Source organism: Drosophila hydei, unplaced genomic scaffold, assembly GCF_003285905.1.
Source record: "Drosophila hydei strain 15085-1641.00,03,60 unplaced genomic scaffold, DhydRS2 tig00000060-arrow-pilon, whole genome shotgun sequence".
Taxonomy (NCBI): Eukaryota; Metazoa; Arthropoda; class Insecta; order Diptera; family Drosophilidae; genus Drosophila; species Drosophila hydei.
The window spans coordinates 8,731,782-8,754,673 of record NW_022045656.1 but is presented as its reverse complement, the minus strand read 5'-3'; the positions used below and the strand labels follow the sequence as shown (position 1 = coordinate 8,754,673).

At 39.4% G+C, this 22,892-nt stretch overlaps 3 protein-coding genes and 1 non-coding gene across 4 annotated transcripts; 3 read left to right on the top strand and 1 right to left on the bottom strand.

Moving 5' to 3' along the window:
- The first annotated feature begins 6,642 nt into the window (after positions 1-6,642).
- Positions 6,643-7,916, top strand: LOC111602554. The gene is made up of 2 exons (XM_023319708.2): positions 6,643-6,909; positions 6,968-7,916. Exons 1-2 carry the CDS (start codon positions 6,670-6,672, stop codon positions 7,670-7,672), a joined length of 945 nt encoding a protein of 314 aa, XP_023175476.2. The 5' UTR covers positions 6,643-6,669; the 3' UTR covers positions 7,673-7,916.
- Positions 7,917-8,098: 182 nt separating this feature from the next.
- On the top strand, positions 8,099-13,177 carry LOC111602552 (SAM50-like protein CG7639). Its single transcript, XM_023319707.2, has 5 exons — positions 8,099-8,281; positions 11,406-11,974; positions 12,034-12,145; positions 12,213-12,771; positions 12,840-13,177. The coding sequence occupies exons 2-5, from the start codon at positions 11,469-11,471 to the stop codon at positions 12,989-12,991; spliced, it is 1,329 nt and encodes a 442-aa protein (XP_023175475.2). The 5' UTR covers positions 8,099-8,281; positions 11,406-11,468; the 3' UTR covers positions 12,992-13,177.
- LOC111602551 (SH3 domain-binding protein 5 homolog) lies at positions 9,080-21,973 on the bottom strand. Its single transcript, XM_023319706.2, has 4 exons — positions 21,825-21,973; positions 10,967-11,029; positions 10,726-10,903; positions 9,080-10,669 (listed from the first exon to the last, which is right to left on the bottom strand). The coding sequence occupies exons 1-4, from the start codon at positions 21,864-21,866 to the stop codon at positions 9,459-9,461; spliced, it is 1,494 nt and encodes a 497-aa protein (XP_023175474.1). The 5' UTR covers positions 21,867-21,973; the 3' UTR covers positions 9,080-9,458.
- Trnal-aag lies at positions 19,051-19,132 on the top strand. The gene has a single exon. It is a non-coding gene; the product is annotated as a tRNA-Leu (tRNA).
- Positions 21,974-22,892: the final 919 nt, after the last annotated feature.

The following is a 22,892-nucleotide window of genomic DNA, read 5'->3' as shown; positions in this document are numbered from 1 at the left end:
AAAGCCTTTTCAGCGCCCTGATAATGGCTTTATCGCATATTCACAATCCTGATAATGGACTTAACTTAATTAATAATCTCAACTCCATCCTCTACTCAGTCGCAGCCCGACTCAGACTCAGGCTCCGAATTTGGCATAGACACAGACACAGACACAGACACAGACTAACACTCACGCTCAGGCTCAGACTCCGGCTCAGGCTCAGGCTGACGCTGACACTGACACTGACACAGACACAGACACAGACACAGACACAGACTCACACTCACGCTCAGGCTCAGACTCAGACTCCGGCTCTGAACACAACTCAGGCTCAGACTCAGATCGAGTGTACTATACATCGAGTTCGATTCGATGTTGGTTTGGTTTTAAAGCTAAGTATTGTTTATTATAAATACATACTTTATATATTTCTGAAAAATTCTTGATAAATTCTTCATAAGTTCCTAATGAGTTCTAGATTTATTCTTTATAAATTCCAGATAAGTTATTGATGAATTTCTGATAGTTTTCTTATAAATTTTCCTAAAACTCATAAAAAAAATTGCAAAAAAATTCGTTATAAATTTCACAAAAATTCTTGATAAGTTCTTGATGAATTTTTTATAGTTTTCTGATCATCATCATCAATCTTGTAGAAATCCTTGATTAATTCTCGACAAACTCTTGCTCGATTTTTAAAAAACTATTCTTTAAATCCTGATAATTTTTTGATAAGTTCTTGCTAAGTTTTTTACTAGATTTTGATACATTAGTGGCAAATTTTTGATAATTTCTTGATAAATTTTTCATAAAATTTTGGAATATTCTAGATAAATTCGTCATAAACTCTTTAAAAATTCTTGCTAAATTCCTAAATAAATTTTGATGATTGCACGGATCATTGCAGCCCATTCCGAAGCTTTTTCCTGTCTCATAAGCGAAATGCACAAAATATTTAGAACCCAATGACGTTATATTGATATATATTGGGTATATGGTTTTCCTGCTTATGCTGAAGTATATGCAAATAGGCCAAGTGTAAAGGCCTTGATAGTTGAATTTAGCATCAAATAACGTCAAAAGCAAATTTTTGGCGAGCACAACAGAAAATCATTTCATGCGATAGTTTTAACAATCTGTCGACTTTGTGGACGACGTTTATTTACACAAACACAAACGTTGCGAACGTATAAAAAATGAATCGAAATAAAATAGAGACAGCGGAAGCAAAGAAACCCGAACATCGACAAATTTACCGGACGCATGTTGTTTCCTATACAGCCAGCTGCTATTTTTGTTTATACATATATATATATATATATTTTGTTTTTGTGTTCGATCCGGCTCTGATTTTCAATAAGCACGAGAGCACGGAGTCCGTCTGCAAATAGGTTTAAAATCATTTGCCGGTCGCTTGGCAGCTGATAATTTTCCGATTTTCATTTGTGGCTGTTGCAATTTAATTTTTGTTTAGCGCCAATTTGAATGCCAACACACAAAGTACATGAGTGTGCGTCTGTGTGTGTTGGTATTTGCCAGGCCATAGAGAAATTTAATTGCGAGGTAAAATTGTAAACCATCGCCGTGGTTTGCACTTTAAGCTGCAACTGAGCTGAAAGTGGGAAACGGGAAGTGGGAAATGGGAAATGGGAATGTTTGCTAAATGTAGGACCCACAATGTTTATGTTTATATTGGATTGAATGGGTAGTGCGCAGTTGTCGCTGCTTTGGCAGCCCACTTGCGGGTTAAATATTTGCCAGTTTCTGCTTTTGAACGAGGGCTAACGCTTATTGGTGTGATTACCATTTGGATAGCGTCTATTTGCCCTTGTCTGTGTTTACGCTGCGGTTTGCTTATTGCTGTCAACTTTTCTGCTAAATTATATTCTAGTAATCTGTGGGGCACACTGCCGCATGAAAGTATTTCAACAAAGATTTTTAGTTCTGCCTGATGAGTGAAGTTGGTTCGCCCAATGGGCAATTGCATTTATCTCGCTTCTGCATATACAGAGTGAAAAGTCTGTTAGCAAACAGCATTCCAGTTCATTTGTTCTTTACAATTCAACACTTTAACTGCCGCACACACATATGTACTATATATATAGATATATATTGATTATATGGGCGCAAGGCTGACCCATATATAATTTACATTTACAGGCGCTCAACGGCTGCCATTTGCTTTCGCATACTTTTAAGCTGTCAATTTATTATAGCCCAGTTTTAAGCTGTCTATTTAATATTTTGCCAGCAAAGGCTGTTGCATCCAGCTAGCTGTTGGCTGCCGCCCATTCAATATTGATGCGGCAATAGGCAACACTTTAAGCACACACTTTATGCCATGGAATAGCCTTAAATGTTATCTGAATGGCCAGTCGGCCGTAGGTGCGGACAGGCGACTTGCCCTTTCCTTTTTTTATTTTTTTTTGGCCTTGCCATCAACAACATCAATAGGGGACATTGGCGAAAGATACAGATGCACAGATACAGATAGCAGCCAAGGTAAAGGTACACGGAATCCTGGGCCATCTCACATGTGTCTGTGTGCGAGGTGAAATTCAATTGGCAAATGTCGAAGACAACACGAACTGGCAAAACTTACCCGCTGTAACTTTTCGACTATTTGCACTGGCTGCACTGACATGCAAAGTAGCAGAAAAATTGTATAAAGTAGCTCCGGCTGCTGCAGCTGTAGCTCCAGCTGTATCTGCAGCTGTATCTTGTAGCTTGTTGTAGTTGCAGCTTGAAGCTGGCTGGCTGCTGCTGGTGCTAAAGCTTTCGTTTTTGGCTTCCTTGACGTATCTTAAAGATTTTGAACAGCATGCAAACTTGTCGAAAATACTCGTATATACGAAAATTGTTTAACAAGTTGAATGCTGCCAACATTGAGCTGGCAGTGGAGAGCGCCTGTGAGGAGGTGAAGCAACTTTTTCACCTGTTTTCTTTCCGGGCCGTGTTGAGCCGGGTTTGGGCTTGGCCTGCAAACTTTTCACGCCGGGCCATAAGTTTGGCGCTCTGTCTTTGCTTTTTAGCCAACTGCAAATTCCGGCAGACGCAACGGCTTTAGTTTCAGTTTCAGTTTGCAGCTTCAGTTTCTCAGCTTTTAATTAAATAATTTCTGCTAACAACGGCAGAAGGCGGCAATAAAATGTTGTTCCCCCTCTCTCGCTCTTTCGCTCTCTTTGAAGTGAACATTTCATATTTGATTTGGCTTTGCGTTCGTTTCGTTCCGTTTCGTTCTCTGCAATTATTTCGGCTGGCAAAATATTTAACTGCATTTCCTATTGATTTTACTGCTTTGTAATCAACTTGGCTACCTGCAGGCAGCCAGGAAATTGACGATCTCCTGCAATTGTTATGCCTTGCCAAAGCCGGTGCCCCGGCTCCAGTCGCTGTCGAAGGCAAAGTCAAAAAGCCATTGCCATAGCCTTAGCCATAGCCATAGCCAGCAGTCATCCAGGAAGTGAGCGCAGCTGCATTTGTCTATTTTTCTTCAGTCTTCTTTGCACACCCACACACACACACACACACAACACACACACATACACACATGGAAAGTTGCAGCGTTTTTAGCAATTTTACTTGACTTCTACTGCTGCTCTGTTTGCTCTTGGTCAATAAATGAGCGTAATATTAAGACATTGATTCGTATGGCTAAAACGACATTGGCAACGCAGGTGAAGCAGAAAAATGCAATGCAATGTTTTCCGTTAACTTTGATTCGTATGGTCAATAGAGAACCGGCCAGCCTAAGGGCCATTTGCTTCTCCTTTTTTCTTCTTGCCAAGCGGTAACTGGCAAAACGTTTCTTAAAATCGGTAAACAAAACTCAACAAAAAAAAAAGGGTCTAAAGCAAGCAAATAGTAAACTGTTTAAACAGTATCTGAATAACTTTTTTTTAGCTGCAGCAACGGGTGTTGGAATTGTGTTTCATAGTTTGGTAGCAAATAGACAGTTTATGCGAGTCTCTGCTGAAATTGTTGGGCAAGGCTAGACAAGTTTGCAGCTCTTGGTTTCATTTTCCAATTGCCAACACCACAATTTACCTTGAAAATATTTCAGTTTTTCAAGAGGAATCGATTCAAGAGTGCACAATTTGAATCGAGCTGCCATCAAATAGAATTACATTCATTTATTTATGGAACTGAAGTCCAGGTAAGTCAGAATTAAACAGTATCGTTCATATCAATGAAAAGTGGATCAGCCAGATTCTCTTAACAGCAAAGCAGCTTCAAAAGTTTTCATCAAAAACTTAAATAGAGGTTGGAGCGCAGTGCTTAACTTGAAGTAGGCAACAATATTTTGCAGCTCAGTTGCAAGATGCTCAGCCAAATGACAGCACAAGTGTGTGTCATGGTTTTTAAAAAGTCAACTAACCAAGTTGGCTGGACCCCGCTACACACACGTAAGCACACAGAGAATTTGCGACAAAGCTGCATGCAGCACTTTGACATGAATCTAGTGTACCTAAGCATGTGACTGTGACTGTGTGTATCTGTGTGTCGGTGTGTGTGTGGCCAACGTGTAGCGCAGCGAGCCAAAGGCTAATTCAAAGTCAGAGCGCGCACAATGCGCACAAACAGCAGGCCCCCTCCCGCGCTGCCTCCTCCTACACTCCTCCTGCCTGCCGCTCCATTCGTTGTTTTGTATTATGACAGCAGCTGCACCTGAAAGTATGCAGTGATTTTTTTCACATGCGCCTCTAAAATACTGTAAACAAAAACCGGCAACAATAGAAAGGTGGCAATAGTTGACAACGACGCTGTGGCATTCGAAGTGTTCATTGTCCAGTTCTAGCCACTGCGTGTGTGTGCGTGCGTGTGTGTATTTCAAAGCAGTTGGCATATCAACTGGTCGGACATGGTGTAAACACGTTTAATGTTGTTGCCCCCTGCATTGCTTGGGTGCAGTTGCTCCAGCTTGGGCTGCAGTTGCAGTGTTGCTGCTGCGTTTAATTTAATCTACTAGTCGAGCTGCTACCTTGACATGGACTAGCACAGTCACCTCACACACGCACACGCACGCATTCGTTTAAGGCCAACTGTATGTGTGTGCATGTTGGCTGCTTGAGTGCACCGCAAGTCCATTTAACTTAACTTTGGCCGTACATGCACGGGCATTGGGCTGGGCTTTCGGTACGGACGGACTAGCTTCTGGCCATCAGACGCTCTTTGCCTGCCTGCCCGCCTGCCCGCCTGCCTGCCTGTCTCACTGCATCACTCAAGCGCACGGCCAAACGGTGACAGCGCTGCGTATCCATGCACATATGTGTGAATGTGCGTGGCTGTGGCTGTGGCTGTGCCTGTGCGACTGCGTCTGTGGGCAACGTAATTTGCATGGTCAGCATGCAGCGACAACGGCAGCAGATGGGGCCTGGGGAATACGAATAGGAATGGAAGCAGGTAGTTGCAGTTGCCAGGCCCTGAGCAGAGCTATCCCTGCTTAATTGCATGCTACTGCATTGGCAACTTCATGCTAGCGAAATCCAATTGCTGCTACCAAAAAGTGTTTCCTACTTTCGGGCTAGTTACAGAGCGTTTTCTTAGTGTTACTCTCTAAAACATGCATATTAGCTTCTGTTGTTCTGCAGTTTTCAAGCATCAATGTCCACACAACGGGGGCACAAGGCACAACTTTTAAAGCTTGATTTCCAGGTGATTATAGGTCCAAGTTTTTCTCGACTTTCTGTCTCTGTGTGTGCGTGTGTTCACGTGATCCGAAACATGTGCACCGCTTTTTACGGCCAATACGAATGCATAGCAACAAAAAAAAAAGAAAAAAAGAAAAAAGAGTAGTACATTGCACAAGTGCCGCGACACGCAAAACATTAAAAGGGACTCGTTGATTTTTTTGTTTTGTGCGTTCCACAGTGTCGGAGTCAGGGAATCAAAATCAGACCGTGTACATATGTATGTATGTAATATGACAAGAGCTGAGTGAAAAAATGGCAAACAAATGGTGCGGCATTTGCTGCCCGTTTTTTGTGCAACTATCAACCGTACGAATCATTTGCGAGCGATTTAATTTCAATTGCATGGGCGTTAATCAATGCCAACAAAAGCCAACTGCCATTTAAGGCAAAAGAAAACAACAATACAAAATCATAGCAAATGCATAAAATCAAACCATACAATTAAATTAACAAAAGTTGAAATCCTACAAAACAATCGAATGAGCGCAAATTGAAAAATGAAATGTCACAGCTTCAAATTCAAATACGCGCCAAAGACACATTAAATACTTAACAACACTGGACTTGAACACTAGTTTCTTTATTTTCCTACCGCCACTATATATCGAAAGTATATCGAACGGCAGCTCGATATCGTGTATCATTCTGCCACCACCAACTAACTATGAGTAGAACGTATAAATTCACAAACTTAAAAATAATAAAATAAATATAAACATAATCCAAGATGAACAAATAACAACTGCATTAACATTTGAATTTGAATGCATTAGTAAGTATTTCAATATATTTATAAAGCTGGCGTTAAAACTAATCTGTCAATTTTATACTCCTCAACTTAGAGATACAAAATAACAATATATTTAAACAATAATTAAGGTCATTAAGCATTGAAATACGTGAGAATTATTTTAATTAAAACGAGAGCTTAAACCAAAGTAGTAACAAATTTACAAAACAGAATATATATACTTCTATATATAATTAATAACAAATGAACGGGAATCGAAAGTTTAAATCGCTGCGGCTAGTGCGATTCGGTGAAATCCTCTATGATCAGCAAAAGCGTCTCATATTGCTGTGCCGATCCTGCTCGCGTCATTATTTATCTCTGGACGCATTTCAGACGCATCTCAACAAATGCATTGGCGTCAAGCACATAGTCACGTCCATTGATGAGCTGCTCTACGACGATGAGAAGCGAGAGACAAGATTAGTTAATGGCAAGCAAGAGGTAAGTGTATCCTCAGTGTCTTTAAATATACGCTAAATATAAAATATTTCGATTGTAGCTGCTCATCTATGAGCCTAACGCGGTGCGTAATATCAACAGTGTAAAATGCAACATTGACTGGGAAGCTGAGCTCGAGGATCCGCGCTGGTACACAGAGGAGAGTCGAACGTTACCCAGCAAGGTAAATCAATCGCCCACCAATGCCAAAGAAAATGTTGCCAAAAGCCGCCCGCGTAATCCAATAGTTAAGGATATAGACAAGGAGAAGCAGGCGCATGCACAATCGCCCGAGTCACCCGCCAAGCGAATGCGCCATTCTACGCCCAAACGAACGATTCTCGCAAATCAACAGCAACACAAACTACGCGGCAGTTCAGATATGCCCGCAATGACAGCTAATATAAAAAACCAAATATATGTTGTGGAAAATATTGTTGAGGACTTAAGACGTCTAGACGCAATGAGAACTGCCGATGCAGCCAACTCAATGACAACAGCAGCAGCAATGACAAATAGTCCAACAGCAGTTGAAAATCCATCAATGATGTCTACACAAACAGCGAGTACGCCTAATGGGGGCGACACACAGCAAATACTAAACAAGTTGCGTGCTTGTGGAGTCGAAGTGAAGCGTCGCAATACGCGGGAAACCATTGAAAGCTCTATCGATGTGGATCCAAAAAAACAACTGGCTCTGGATATAATGCGAAAATTGCAATCGAATGGCATCAAGTGCACGAAAGTAAATAATTCTAAGCAATAAACAATTGTATGCAATTTCACTTCAATATATATATAACTGCCCGGGCATGCCTACATGATGTATGAGCTTTGAATTCATCGCTTTCCAACCGCTTGGGGGGAAATACACATTTAAACAGCTGTTATAAACAATTGATTTGTAAATCGCACTAATTGCCATTCACACGAACTCGTATGAAGGTTATCTCTAGTTGCTCAACTTAGAGATGAGCACTTTCAAAGTTGACTGTGATGCTTCCATACAAACATTAAAATATCAAAATGCACATATAAGCTACTTATTGCGAATAAAAATTATAAACTTAAAATTGCACTACGCTTTTATAAATTTCAACGTATTTTTATATGTGTTTATACAATATGTTCCAACTGCAACGCGTTACTTTGCGATGTATGTACGCAAAACTGGCATGAGTATCGAACACAAATCTCATCTCTAGTTGATTATTAGTTGGTGCCGCACGCGTGCCATTCAAGTCGAAAGAAATTGGTTAAAAGTTAAACTGAAAATACCGTCGTTCAGTGTATTTATATTTTATAAAAGTTCGAACCGAAATCCGCCAAATTCGAGTGTTGCGTGTGGCCAGCAAACACAGTGGCAGGAAAACAGGTACGATTAAAGCCACGGACTTATATAATTTTTGGTCATATTTTGTGTCCAAATTTGTTTTGCATTTATAGATTTATGTGTCAAACTGCAGGCAGCCAATGACATCATGCCTTATTTTAGTTTATAGGCGCCAAAAATTGCAGTTGCCTAATAGTTAGAATACTCTACAGAACTATGAATTTGGCGTTTATTTAATCTCTGTAAATCAAAGTTTTGTATGATGATAACAGAACTGGTTTTGGGTGAGAAATACAAACGCAATCGACAATCAGAATTTTAATACGCAAAGGCCCTCAAAATTCCTAACATGCATAAGTTTTGGATGCAAAGAAGCTAATAATAAAATCTATAAAGCTGTTATAGAAGCTCGACTTGTGGCAAAAGTTTTTAAAATTTGTAGTTTTTTGAGTAGAGACTGGAAAGAAAAGACAATTGATAACTTAATTTCAAATGTACATCTTTATTTGTTTTATGAATTGAAATTTGTATTCTTAAGTATGTGGAATTACTTGTTTGCCTTATCATTCACATACAATTAGCTCTTACAATCCTTTGTAATATTTGAGAATCTTGCCTTACTTTAACTGGCTAATTGAATTCGTTTCATTTGCATTTCTCATTCTTATTTTAACTTTCATCCGAGTGCCATTTTCATTTGCTTTTCATTTTATTTTACTGTGTTATTTTAGGATAAACTATTTAGTGCGTGTGCCCATTTTTATCATTTGCTCTTTAATTAATAGGTTGCATTATTTTTTTGCATTTTTTTCTGATATTTATTTTTGTTTTCATTCGTTTTAAACATTAACTTAAAGCTGCTTATTTTGTAGTGCCTGTCACACAAATTACAATTTTCGTTTTGCAATCACATAAAAGAGGACATAAAGTAATTATTTGATATATTAACAAGTTGAGAGACAATTAGTACGCAGGACACTCAACATTAATAAACATTTATGATATTTTAATATATACGAAAATATATGTAGTATTTATGCTAAATGTAGATGCTAATTTAAGCATGTATGTGTACTCAATATTCTGTGTGAACTAAATGCGTTTCATTCACTTCTTTTTCACGTTTCACAATTCATTTAATATAAACAAACTTTTAATTTGATTCAAAGAGTCGCTGCCGCTGCTGGTACACCTTTCTTAGTTCCAATTGCTGCTGCTGCTATTCGAGTGAGCGACGTCGCAGTTGTCTGCGCACGCTGCCCATGGCAGCACTGCTGCGATCGAGCAACTCATTGGATAAACGGGCCAGAAGTGGCAGCTCACGCATGGAAACATTCACCGATGGCAGTGGCGCCAGCTGCTGCTGCAGCTTTTTGATCGAGCTCGCATTTGTTCCGGGCTGATGCTGCGGCGTTACGGGCAGGCTGTGGGTAACTGTCACTGTGGGGGCTGTGCTGACTTTGATGACAACATCCCTGGCATCCACATCGTCCACATCGGTGTGGCGCTTCAGCGCCTCGGCGCCTAGTGAATCTGGTCGAAGCTCTGTGGATTTTGCTCGCTCATTTTGTTGATGCTTGGCCGCCTCCTTAAGCATCATCAGATGATCGAGCTTGTCAACCGTAGCCTTCAGCTCGTGCTCCCACACATCGTTCTGCTGCTGACCGTCACCTCCTTCGATGGGTCGCACTGCGAGTATTTTGACCTTTTGGCGTAACGCTTCCAACTGGCGTTCATCAACAACGCCGCGTAGCTCATTGCCAAATCCTGTTTCATCATAGTCGCACACATTGTCCTCCTCTGCCTCGTCCTCTGTCTCCACAGCAGATGCCGTTGCAGCTGTGCCAGCGCTTAGTGACATTTGGCTACCCGCTATTGATGGAAAGTCGCATTTCTCCAGCTCCATCTGGAAATCGGGCAGCGATGGCAACGTACTGGAGGTGGGAGTATTTAATTCAGCGCCCACGCCTGGCTCACGTGGTCCAGGCGGCGGTGGAGAACCGCTTAACGCTGGATAATCGCCGCGCTGTCTGTGTATGTCCTCACTGATGCGCTCCAAATTGCGCAAAGCCGTGGAGTAGGTCGTCTTGGCACTGCTCACCTGCTGCTGCAGTTCTTGTATGCGATTCTTCTGTGTCTGCAGCTGATCTTGACAGACTTGCTTCTCCTCAAAGTACGGACGTGATTTGTTTATGCTGCGCCTGAACCTATCCTCGAGCTGTTGTAGCTTTTGTTCGGCGCCATGAAAGAGCCGCGTGCGGCGCTGGTGTTCGGCATGGCAGTCTGCCTTCTGTTTCTCCGCGTCCATCACCTTCTGGGTGGCATGATTCAGCATCTCCTGCCAGGCGTTGTCGAACTGCCATTCGTGTGAGTTGGACATAAAGCGCTGCTCGGCCAATGCCACAGTTTCCTTGGCTGCTGCATGGATTTCTGTAATACGCATTTGCTTTAGCGGCCATTCGAAAAGTTGGATTTGTGGCACTCACCATTGGCTCGCTGGAACTTGACTGCTGCCTGTTGGCATTCGATTTGCGCCTCGCGCGCCTTGTCCAGTGCTTCATAGTAGGGTCGAGCCTTCTCAATGCAATTGCCTAGCTTCTTGGAGGAGAGTTTTAGGCGGCGCGTCGACTCATTCAGTAGAATGCGGAACGTTGAGTTGGCCTCCTGTTAACGATTAATATTAATATTGAATGCCATTGACAACTGATGGATGCTTTCAATTATTACCTCCAATTCGATTTCGAGTTTATTAATCTCATCCGTGGCGCTGTTGAGATTCTCTAGTTCAATCTGTAAGCAAAAAGCAGAATATACCGATTTAATATTAATCATATTATTAGACGAACTCTTACGTCTTAAGCCAAGTGCTTTGTTAAATTAGCCAGTTTATTTAATCTAAAGTAAATTCACAGTGAACTATTACGAAAAAGTATGTTAGGTAAAGTATGTCACGTATTTATTTTGGATAAGAATACTAAAGAAGTCATTTAAAATTAGGAACTCTCGTAACTTTTAAACCTTTTCCAAGATGCAGACGAATAGTATTTCTATTTTCTGCTTTTATGTCAAACTTTTGTATAATGTTATTTAAATTATATGCAACAATTCATTTTGACAATGTTCACCTTCTGTTTTGTATTTAAATCTATCCATCTTTTACTTGCAGTAGTCGCCAGCCAGATAACACTAACATAAACATCTGTTTTACGAATTAACACACGAATACTAAATGTCGAACGGCGGTGCCATGCCGAAGGATCCAAACAGTAAATATGATCTGACCAAAATATCCGCGCGTGTGGATAAGGTGAATGTGAGCGGCTTGCTGCGCACCCACGATGACTATGTGATGCGGGCAGCCGATGGGCTGTTCAAGGCGAACAACTTTCAGCAGATGATGCTGGAGGCAATGGCAGCCAAATCGTATCTGCACGAGCTGGGCATCTTTAAGGATGTGAGCGTGCATATTGACATTAGTCGCGGTGCGGATGCCACACCTCAGGGGTATGAGGTGACGCTTAAGGGCAAGGAATTCACACGCATCATGGGCTCAGCTGGCACGGAAATTGGCCAAAACGAGGGCTCGCTACGCACCGAGCTGACCATACCGAATATATTGGGTCGTGGAGAGAGCATATCGCTGCAAGGCAGCTACAGCAGTACAAGAGCAAACGATCTGCAGCTTAAGTTCTGGAAACCCTTCTTTCACACGCGTTTCCGGGAGAATCGACCTGAGTAAGTCGTAATGGCTGAGCTGATTAACTAATGCTAATTTTGATTTTCTACCCGAACAGAGTCTCGTTCAGCGTATTCCGGCAAACAGATCGGTATGACATCAGTTCGTTTCAGACAACCAATTTGGGCTACTTACTGGACTTCAGCGTACACACAATGCTGGGTGTTGATGTAAGTACACAGATATGAGAATTATTGATGCGAGATAGAAACTGAATTACAGTTATTTACTCCATAGCTCACACACTCGCTGCAGTATGAGAACTCCATCAGGGACCTGGGCTTGTTGAACAAATCGGTGCCGTTCGGCATACGCGATCACAGTGGACCCAAATTGGCATCTCTGCTGCGATATTCGCTAATCTTTGACAATCGGGATGCCAGCGTATTCCCAACGCGCGGCATTCTGCTGAAGAGTGTGAACGAGTATTGCGGCTTGGGTGGCAACATTGCGTACACCAGCAGCACGGCGCATGGGGAGATGAATGTGCCACTGTTTGCGGGCTTGGTGGCCCAGTTCTGTGGACGGGTTGGCGTCATGAAAGAGACCAAGAAGACCACAGTGCTGCCCATTAACAATCTATTTTATTGCGGTGGTCCGCTGACATTGCGCGGCTTCAAGTACGGCAGCGCTGGACCAGTTATCGATGGCACGCCCATTGGTGCGCAAACATTTTGGTGCACGGGCGCACATTTGTGGACACCGCTGCCATTTGCCGGCGTCTTCAAGGGCCTGGCTAGTCATTTCCGTATGCATTTGTTTTACAATATGGGCAATAGCAATTCCTTTTCAATGGGTGCGTAGACAACGAAGTTAATTGCACGTTGCAGCATATGTCATGTAATTCCCCTTTTCCCTTTTCAGAAAACATGCGCAGCGCCTATGGCATTGGGCTAGCGGTCAAGCTGGCAGAGCGCGCTCGCATCGAACTGAACTACTGTATCCCAGTGCGCAAGCAGGCCACTGACAAGGCCGTGAATGGTTTCCAGTTTGGCATTGGCTACGAGTTCGTTTAGATCGAGAAGCCTTGTTGCGACTGTACTTAGCTTTAGAAGCCCGAGAGTCCCCCACACAAACGTGCACTACAATGCTGCCGAACGATAGTCACTTTTGAACTCTACTATTTTGTTGTATTTCGTTGTCAATGCATTTTTCATCCTAAAATTTATTTGTAAACCAGAACTCTAATTAAGTGTAGCTTATAAGGAATGTACATAAAAAAGTTGAACTTTAAAAAATAAAAAAAATTGTTAAATTTAAATTGTTTTACAGCAACTGAACAAGAATTCGAATTAGAATATCGCCATATCACTGGTTAAACATAGGCATTACGTTAACTTCAGGTTAAAATAATGGATTGAAAAAAGTATTGTCGTTTATAATTTTAGTGAAGAGTTCCGCTAAACAATGAAGTATACGCGTGCTCTCCGTGGAGTGAACAAAACGTCTTGCTTTTGCCCCATGTGAACATGAAATTGCTTTTTGAGCAGCGAATTCCAAAGCAAACCTAGGGGCATCGTCGTTCCAAATATAATATATAAATATATCTACCTTAGTGTAATCTACATTTTTGTAAATAAAAATTTTTAGTTCTGCGAGGCGGACTCGAACCCGCGCTATTCTGCTCAGTAGCACGCGCCCCGCAACTCAAAGCACACCACCACATCAACGTTAGCAGACATACCAGCAAATGGGCTACTTCAAATAACAGCTAACAGAATGTACTTTAACATTACTGTTAACTTCATGCATATTATCTTAACAGAGTGAAATAATGTAAAGAATGCCATACTGATGGGTAAACCAAGATGTCTGTATTGAAAATTTCCCATGACATTCAAAAAGCAAGTAAAATGTAAATTAATTAATATCAAGTATCAGCCTGTCAGTTGAGCCAATACCATAACTAAGACGAATGTGAATGCAAAGGTGGCAAAAAATTAAATCGCATAAGTGAGATGGGAAATATGCGAAATTGGACATGCTTTATTGTATAGTTAAAGTATTTTATTACTGTTGTTCGCTGCTTGCTTGTTGTATGTCGAGGAACTGCTGGTTGGAAATTTATTTTAAAATTCCCAAATGTATTGTGTGGCCGGCGGGCGTGCACCAGCTCCATTGTCATGGATGGCTGAGCTGCATGCGGTTACAATTTTTGTTTTGGTTTTGTTGTGGTCGTAACAAAAACGAAATAAACTGGTTTTAATTATGATATTTTTGAACTGAAGTTTGACCGCGTCTGCATCCATACTCTCGTAGTATATGTATGTTTATGTTGCAGCTTTTAAGCTTGTCCCAGTTTGATGATTATCGTGGTCGTTGGGCATTTCTTCACATACCGGATATACAAAAGGGGCATGTTAAGATACATTTATAGAGGCATACGCATGCGTGTGTGTGTGTGTGCGAAAGTGTGTATGTGGAACGAAGCAGAGCATCGCAGGGCAAGTCTGGAATCTGATTGATTTAAAGACCAAAACAAACGCGCAAGCAACTCGGACCGGTTCCAGCTTACCTTTTGGCCGCCACCTAAAAACCAGTTTCTCATGCCCCGCACAAATTTCAACAGTTGAACTTTCCTGGAATTCACTGGCAACTGCGCTGGCACAAAGGAAGTATACAGCTTTTGCTCTGGCTCTGGCTCTGGCATTTGCCTTGCTGCAAAGTGCTTGTTAATTAAAACTTTTTCAGCGCATTTCTTTTGCAGGCCTCTTGCCCAGACAGGCGTATACAATTTCCCAACAATTTCCATGTGCAGCATGCAACAAGCCAAAAGCACAAAACATAAAACACAAAACTTAATATAATGCTAGTTAGCAACAGTTAAAATGCGAATTAACACCAAAGCGCCCCCTAGCGGCACAACGAACGCCGTCGTGTGCAGCGGCCCTAAAAGAGGCAAAGAAAAAAAAGACAAAAAAGACCTTTAAAATAAATATGGATACGAATGGATATATAGTCAATGCGACTGCGGTGTCGTCAGGCACGTCATAAAAACTATACGACAATGCAATTGAATTGTAAAAACTCCCAGCCAGGTGGTAAATTATTTACCAACATTTGGCAGCCTCAGCTGTACTTACTTTTGGATATGAACACGCAAAAATATTTGATTATCAGCATAAGAAACAAACAATAAATATTTATTGTAGGCAAATTTATGGTATGACGACTCAGAATTTGACTTATAAATATTTTGCACAATTTTGACGCATTCGTTTTTTACTACACTTGAGAAGAAGAACAGAGAGAGAAAATATGATTCACAATTTCAATTATATACATTTTTGTGCAATATACTTTTATATTATATACTTATTGTTTTTTTTTTTTTGTTCGAGCAAATAACTGTATAAAACAGAGTGCAAGCTTTAAGCATTTCTTGAACTCTGTTTATGGAATTCTCTGAAGAGTAAAATTGTATTCTATATACTCTCTTCATACTTATATAACATTTAAATTTCAGCAGAAATTCCTTTTCTACATTCGGCAACTAGCAACAAATTATTGATTAATCGTTGAACACGTCAAATGCTTAAAGCTTCTACGGCTAACAGGGTCAAAACCACATCAAGCAGGTATAGAGCTTACGTTTAACGTTCAAATATCACGCGATTTGCTGACGTTTGTTTTCTGCATCCGTCAAAGTTGGCTGAGTGAAGTGTAGTCGAAAGTTAAGTCCAAGCCATAGACTATATAAATCAAAGGCAAAAGGTTATGCGTCAGTTATAAGGTAAAAGTATTTACAGGCAAGTCAAGATGACGTGTTTCCTGCTCAGGTAACCAACTTTTGGCAGACATACAGGAGCCCCAAAGCACTGGCTATAAATTTGTTGATTGCTTTTTTTTTTGTTTGTAAATAAATAAATATTATTTATGATCAACTTATCTAGTACAAAAAAAAATACTTTTATTTTAAATCATTTTGTTTTGAAAAGAGATGCTTAGAAAATTATCAAGAACTAATAATAATAATTATTATGGAGTAAATGTATTTTTTAATGCTCATTCATCAATTCTAACGTCTCCACTACAGTCACTTCTTAACAAGAAATTTGTTTAAACTTAACAACTCGTAACAAAATGTTTTCTATAAAAAAAATATTGAATAATAAAAGTATCATCTACAGGTTCATGTGTCAGGCACTGTATTTGTGTTGAATGTTTAAACTTTTATTTAGAAACCATCGAAACATCTGTACAAAGTTTCAACAGCATGCCAGCTTGTTGCATCTGCCCTAGAGACCTCTAGCCGCTGACTCAGCTAGACAAGCTGATCAAATTGGATAATGTTCTAATTTCAATCATGTAGCAACGAATATAATATCTAATTTTGTTAAATACTGGGCATGTCATTAGCTTATTAATCTGCCCTCTCTGCCGGCCGAGGCAGAGCAAATGACGCCAGCAACTCAACTCAGTCAGCTGCTGTCGACTGGTGGCGTGACGCCTGCTCGCAAAAGAGCTAGCCTAGCCCAATGCGACACAGCCTGCTCCCTACTCCGAACTGACCCGACCTGGCATGACCTGACCTAGTTGTGGTGGCCTCGTACCACTGAGTGTAGACTTCCTGACCAACGCCACCTCCCAGTGCTACGTAAACATTTGCTAGCGGTAAAGGAAATGCGAGCCGTAATGGAAGCCGTATTCATCGATTCATTTTCAGCAACTTGTGTAATACACAAAAGAGGAGCAGGAGTAGCAGCAGGAGCTGGGCACGTGTAAGCTAACAAAAGGACATTCAACTCAAGTGAGGGCTTTTGCGTCATTAACAGCGAAACATAAATACATACAAAGATATATATATATATATATATGTTTATATAAATAAACACACAAACATACATACATATGTATATGTATTAGGCGCAGCCAAATAAAACAGATTTGAGAGAGATAGAAAGTCGCAGCTCCACCCCAAGTGGGCTAAAACTAAACTAGTACAAGTGTTGCCAGTGCCCTGGCTTTGTTGTTGTTGGAAGCTCTGCGAAAGTGCTGTTATATAAAAACAAAAAAGTCTCCGGGCGCTGCAGCAAGTCAGCGTTAAACGCAATTGACCGCAACAATTTTAATTAGCCTAAAACTTGAACCCAAAAACAGGGCAAAAATTGTTATGTCAACAATGCGAAGCCAATGGGCAAAATCTGATAATTAACAAGTAAAAGTGAAATGGCGCGGCAGTATCCGACTAGCATATGCCCTGCGAATTGATGTTTGTTTGAATCTGATCAGAAATATATATATATATATATATATATATATACTCTACTATATATATAATTATCCTCCTCATCCTCTTTTTATTTATACCTCATCCTTTGACTGCCGCAAACTCATCCATAAAATCATATTCCCTTCTCCGAACAGCTCTAGGGTATACAAATGTGTCTGAAGTGGGCAGCATGAGATGCCAGACATTATAAATTATGAACTTTGTGTTCAATAGTTAAACAAAAGAAATTGGATAAAATGTTGCTATAGCAGTATATACATATATAAATATATATATAGCTGTGTTAACATTAATGGCTTTTTCTCAGAATACGAGCTTTGGCTTTTTGTGAATAGAAAGCCAGCTAAGTTGAAAGACAGCATAATAAACGGTTTGCTTATGATTCTGAAGTTCTTTGGCATGTTGTTAAGCCAAAAGTTTCTTTATGGATTTCTCAATAAGAAAAGAAAATTGTTTGCAGATTTAACTAAAGCACAAGAGAGAAACAAAAATAAAGACAAAATATTTAGCCAAGCTTAAAATTTAAAAATCTGTTTCAACTGAATTCAACAAATGAGGGCGTATTGTCATTGTGATCATATCATGCTTTGACTTCTACAGTAAACTCTAACTAGACTAAACTTAAGTTAAGTTGCTAGTTGTTTTAAGTATCAGAAACTTGAATGATCAAATTATTGCAAATTCTTGAAGATTAATTAAGTTTATATGCTAATGGGCACAGCTATTTATGCTAATAAGAACTATGAACATTTTAAATTTCACAGAGTCGAAGTCATTCTATATATTACACACATTTCTGAGATAACATTATATCCAATGGATGGAGACAAGCTATGCGGATTGCAAAAGCGATTAAGAAACTGAACATTAACTCTGTGCTCAATCAATTGAACTTTCGAATTGCTACTAAAACAAGTTAATGACTTGCTAGAATGATAAGATTGTTTCTTGTTTTTTTTTTTTTTTTTTTTTTTTGTTTTTTTAAATTGGAAACAAGTTCGTCATGCTATATGAATAGATAAAGCCCAACAAAAGGCAACAATTAAGATTTCAGTTGCTACTTATATAAACCATAAACAACATAACAAAAATGCTGTACATTTTGCTTGCGGCCTGAATTAATTAAAGCAAAAACCCACAGCAAACAACAAATGTAAATGATGTGCGGTAACCGCGAGCAAAATGTCGACTTTTGCCATAGATTGCTCTTGTGCATCATTGGGAAAGAGGCAACTGATAGAGATGAAGGCGCCACGGCGCGGCTGTCAAATACAAAAACATAACAGATAAACAGAAAAGACACACAAACACTACAAAGAGCTGAAAAATACACTAACTAAATTATAATTAGTTGATGAAATTTTGAATTGAATTTGAATTTGTGTATAAAGCATCAATTCATAAATACATAAATAAGCCAGATAACTTGAAATATGACTATATATATACTTAACTAAAATGCTGTAACAAAATTCGTTTCTTAGCATTTCTCATACACCTTACAACGTCCGTTAGATCATCTCGCTTATGAAATTCATAAATTAAGGCGCGCTGAGTTGCACTCGAAGCATTCGTTCAACTTTCAATTGCCGCACTGACTCGCACGCTGATGGTGTGACAGAGATAAAAATACCGACAGCGATGCGTGGGAGCTTCGCCCATTGATGCAAGTGGCAAGCAACACAAATTTTTTTTATCATTTACTTCTGCTTAACATTTAAAAATAAATAAACTCAACTCAAAATTGCATTTGAAGTATTTTACGCATAACAAATACAAAAGCGTCAACTGAGACGCCGACTCGTAGCATGAGAAATATATTTGAACAGCAGCAAATCACATGGTAGCGTGGCCGAGCGGTCTAAGGCGCTGGTTTAAGGCACCAGTCTCCTCGGAGGCGTGGGTTCGAATCCCACCGCTGCCAAGGGTGCTTTTTTATATTTATACAATTTTTTTTTAGAAAATGTAAGCTATATTTATTATTGTCTATTTTCTCACATAAACTCTTCTATACATGGATGTTATTAATAAAATCGTGTTTTGAGCTATTGAGTATACGTGTTAATTAATCAGTTTTCTATGTTAATTAGTTTTACGGGACCCCTTGAATCGTTAATATACTATATATCTACATACGATGATTTGTCAGCTAGGCATTACGTGATTCACTACAATTTTCGTGTTCTCCATATCGCCTCGTCTCACCTTGCTAACAAAAAAAGGCGTAGAGGTATCGTGTCTGTATTAGTCATTCTGCTAGACATGGATTAGGTTTCCTTTCGTAATCAAATTATCAAGTGGAACAAGGTAATGATAATGTCGGCAAATATTGAAATGCAAAATAAAAATATTTAAAATATCCGTTTATAATCGATTTCTTAGCTTCGTTGCGGCTATATATAAATGGCTGAGTGTATGTGGCATGTGTATCGTATAATGACGAAGTTTTTTAATATAAATAAATAGGTAAATAATCTATTTTGCACTTATTTTAAAATAACCTTTAAGTTGATTTCATATTTTATCGCTTACCTATAAATAGGTATTTTTAATATTAACCCATCAGCGATAAGTGTTAACTAATTGCAAAGCTCACGAGTTCACGATGAAGAAAGCTTGATATATCCACAAATAAAAAAACTCCCCCCACACAAATGACTAAACTTTGCCAGCGTTAGCACCTGCCACGAGTGAGAGGCAGTCTTAAGACACAAATTCAGTTGATCGCAAATATAAACAGCAAAACAGCTGTATAAATGGGAGATAAAGATGAAGCCTTTATTTTGTTATTGTTTTTGTCATTGTTAGTCTCTGTGCTTTCTTCGTCGTACGCCTGTCTGCAGACGTCATCAAGTGTCTTGCTCTCTATTTTTACACTTGTTCACTCATTTTCTCTTTCGCAGTTCGCACCCTCTCTTTCTCCCACTATTGACGTGTGGGCGACATCTTTGATAAGACAACGAGCCACGAAATTGCACGCGCTATAAATTTCATTGATAAACATACTCAGCACAGCTAACAATCCGGTGGCAAAATAAGAGGAAGTGGTGCATAAAGCATAGAAATGCTACAAAAGCACATAAGCCACATAAAGACACAAATAAATATTTATGATCGTTTATCTGTATGTATGTAGTATATATGTGTATTTGAAGGTGCTTAAAGACGTATTTGGCAATATTCGCTTGTATACTTTATGTGCATAAAAACAGGTTTTTTGTTTAGAAGATCTTAAATTTCGTACATCATACAAATGAGAGAACTCTCTTTCTCACACACACTTACACACACACAGACCGTTGCTTATACACATCCAAGGCATGTGATTTGCCTCTACTTCAATGTAAACGTTTTTACGCAGCGTGGGATTTTTTGTGTGTGTATAAAAATAGATAAATGGCGGCCGGGTGAGAAATGATTGGAATTGATGGGAAATTTTATTCATTTAATTGTACTGCACAGAATAGGTATATGAACATGAATACTTTTTTAATATGATTATATTAATTATAAATTCTCGTTCGTTACAGCATAACAAAGAATTCCACATGCCAAACAACAGAAACAACAAACCACATGAGCTCAGCTTTATTTATGCAAACTGCGCACAAGTCTCTTCACTCGAAAACAAATACAAAAGAAATACTTTGATTTTGCTTTGGGCAGAAATTTGCACATTTGTTTTCATCTGCTTGCGTCGGCGTTTTGGCATTTCCCTAACTGATTAATTTCTATGCTTGCCGTAGCCATTCCCCGAATTGCTATGCGAGTTTTGCCCTCTCGCTTGCACTGCATAAGCCACACCTAAGCCGCACACAACTGCAATTGAGTTTGTATTTGGTCAAACAAATCCAATGAGCATACCCACATAAACAGTATATAAGTATGTATGTACATGCATAAATACATACACAAGCACCCATAATTGAATATGTATGAATGTGAGTTCCGAATTACGCACGGAGTATAAAATGCAATTACTTGGAAGAGACAGTGAGGCAGAAAACGCACTTGACAAGGACATTTGAGACAGTTGAGCGGGCGCTAGAAAGGGACAGACATACATCTGGAAAAGTACTGCTGTTTTGTCAAGTGCGCTTGGCAGCAGTTTCCCATGAATATTTAACAGTTTCATTAAAGGAAGCGCACAATTTGTTTAATTGCCAGGCAAAACGTTATGAAAATTGATTTTTATTGTTGCTGCACAAAGTCAGACGACAAAATGCAGTCGAGCGTAGAAAATGCGCATGCAATAAACCGAAAAACAAAACAGTAAATGGAAATGGAAATGTGAAACAAAAAGTGCAATGAATAACTAATGCCTGCTTCCTGTAAAGGCTCAAACAACTGTCAAACTAATTAATAGTGCACTCACTGAGCAAGTGACACAGGGAGAGAGAGAGTGAGAAACTACGTAAGTAAACAACAAAGAGAGCGCCACAATAACAACTTACAAACAAAGGCTAGTAAAACAAAAACAATTTAACTTGTCAAGGCAACAACAGCTGAGCGTTGATGTTTTTCTGCTTTTTTGTTGTTGTTGTGTGCGCTTCTTGGTGCCTGGCACCAAACTCGATAGCTGGGGGCACACACGTGCATTTCTGTCTTGGGCTCACCTGAATTTGCGGGTCCAGCTCGCTGTCTTCAGTATTTGACATTTTGCACTATGAGCAAATTCGTTCGTTGCCTGCCAAATCCAAGTTTTCAATTTGCGACAACGTTTCAATTGAAATCGCTTTTCACTTTTGTCGCCAGCTGCTCCTCTTGTTGTCTTTGTTGTTGTTGCTGCTGCTGCTCTGTTTGCGCCTTTTTCAATTAGTTTGCATTTGCATTTTCACTTGCATTTATTGGCCAGCGTATTTTTTAATTTTAGCTCTGCCTGTGGACGCTGTTTTATGGTAAAATTTAGTTAAGCAATAATCACATGCGCGTCAGCTTGTGAGTTTTGTGTTTGTATGTGTGTTGCCGAAATTATGCAAATATTTTTCACATTGGAAATTTACTGATTTGAACAAAATATAAAAATAATAATAGTATTTGTTGTACTGCGTTGTTTGTGTGATGCAAGAAAGCGAGAGGGAGAGAGAAATAGAATGTATAGACGCGAACAAAGTAAACAACAATTACAATAATATATTAACACAAATATAATAAATTGCAGACACACACTTTTATTATTATTAGTTTCTGTTATGTTTGTTGATATAAATTCTACGACTATCTTAAAATTATCGGAGCGTCCGAACGCGGTGTAAGTGAAAAGCAGACTCAGTGTGACCGCAAGAAGTAGCATTAGATATATCACAATTTTATGTGATTATCGATAGCTATCGATACAAAAGTGAACTTAACAGTTAAACCAGTTCACGGCACGATTGTGTCTTTGAACACTGATGCACTGCAGAATAGATTGTTGATAAATGAAACTTTCATAATATATTAAAGTAATTTAAAGTACATAGTTGATTTTGACAAGCATGAAGTATGTTATTAGTTGCGCTGTTATGTGAGGAGTAAGAATGTTGAAAGAGGAGCAATGAGCAAGTGTGGAGTAAACAAATGGAAACGAGTTATGTTAGCGAAAAAATACCAATTGAAATGAAACTCGTTAATACAAATAGTGGCGCAGTTTTTAAAACTTAGGCATTTTCAAATTTCGCTTGCACTCAAATAAAATTTGTTCA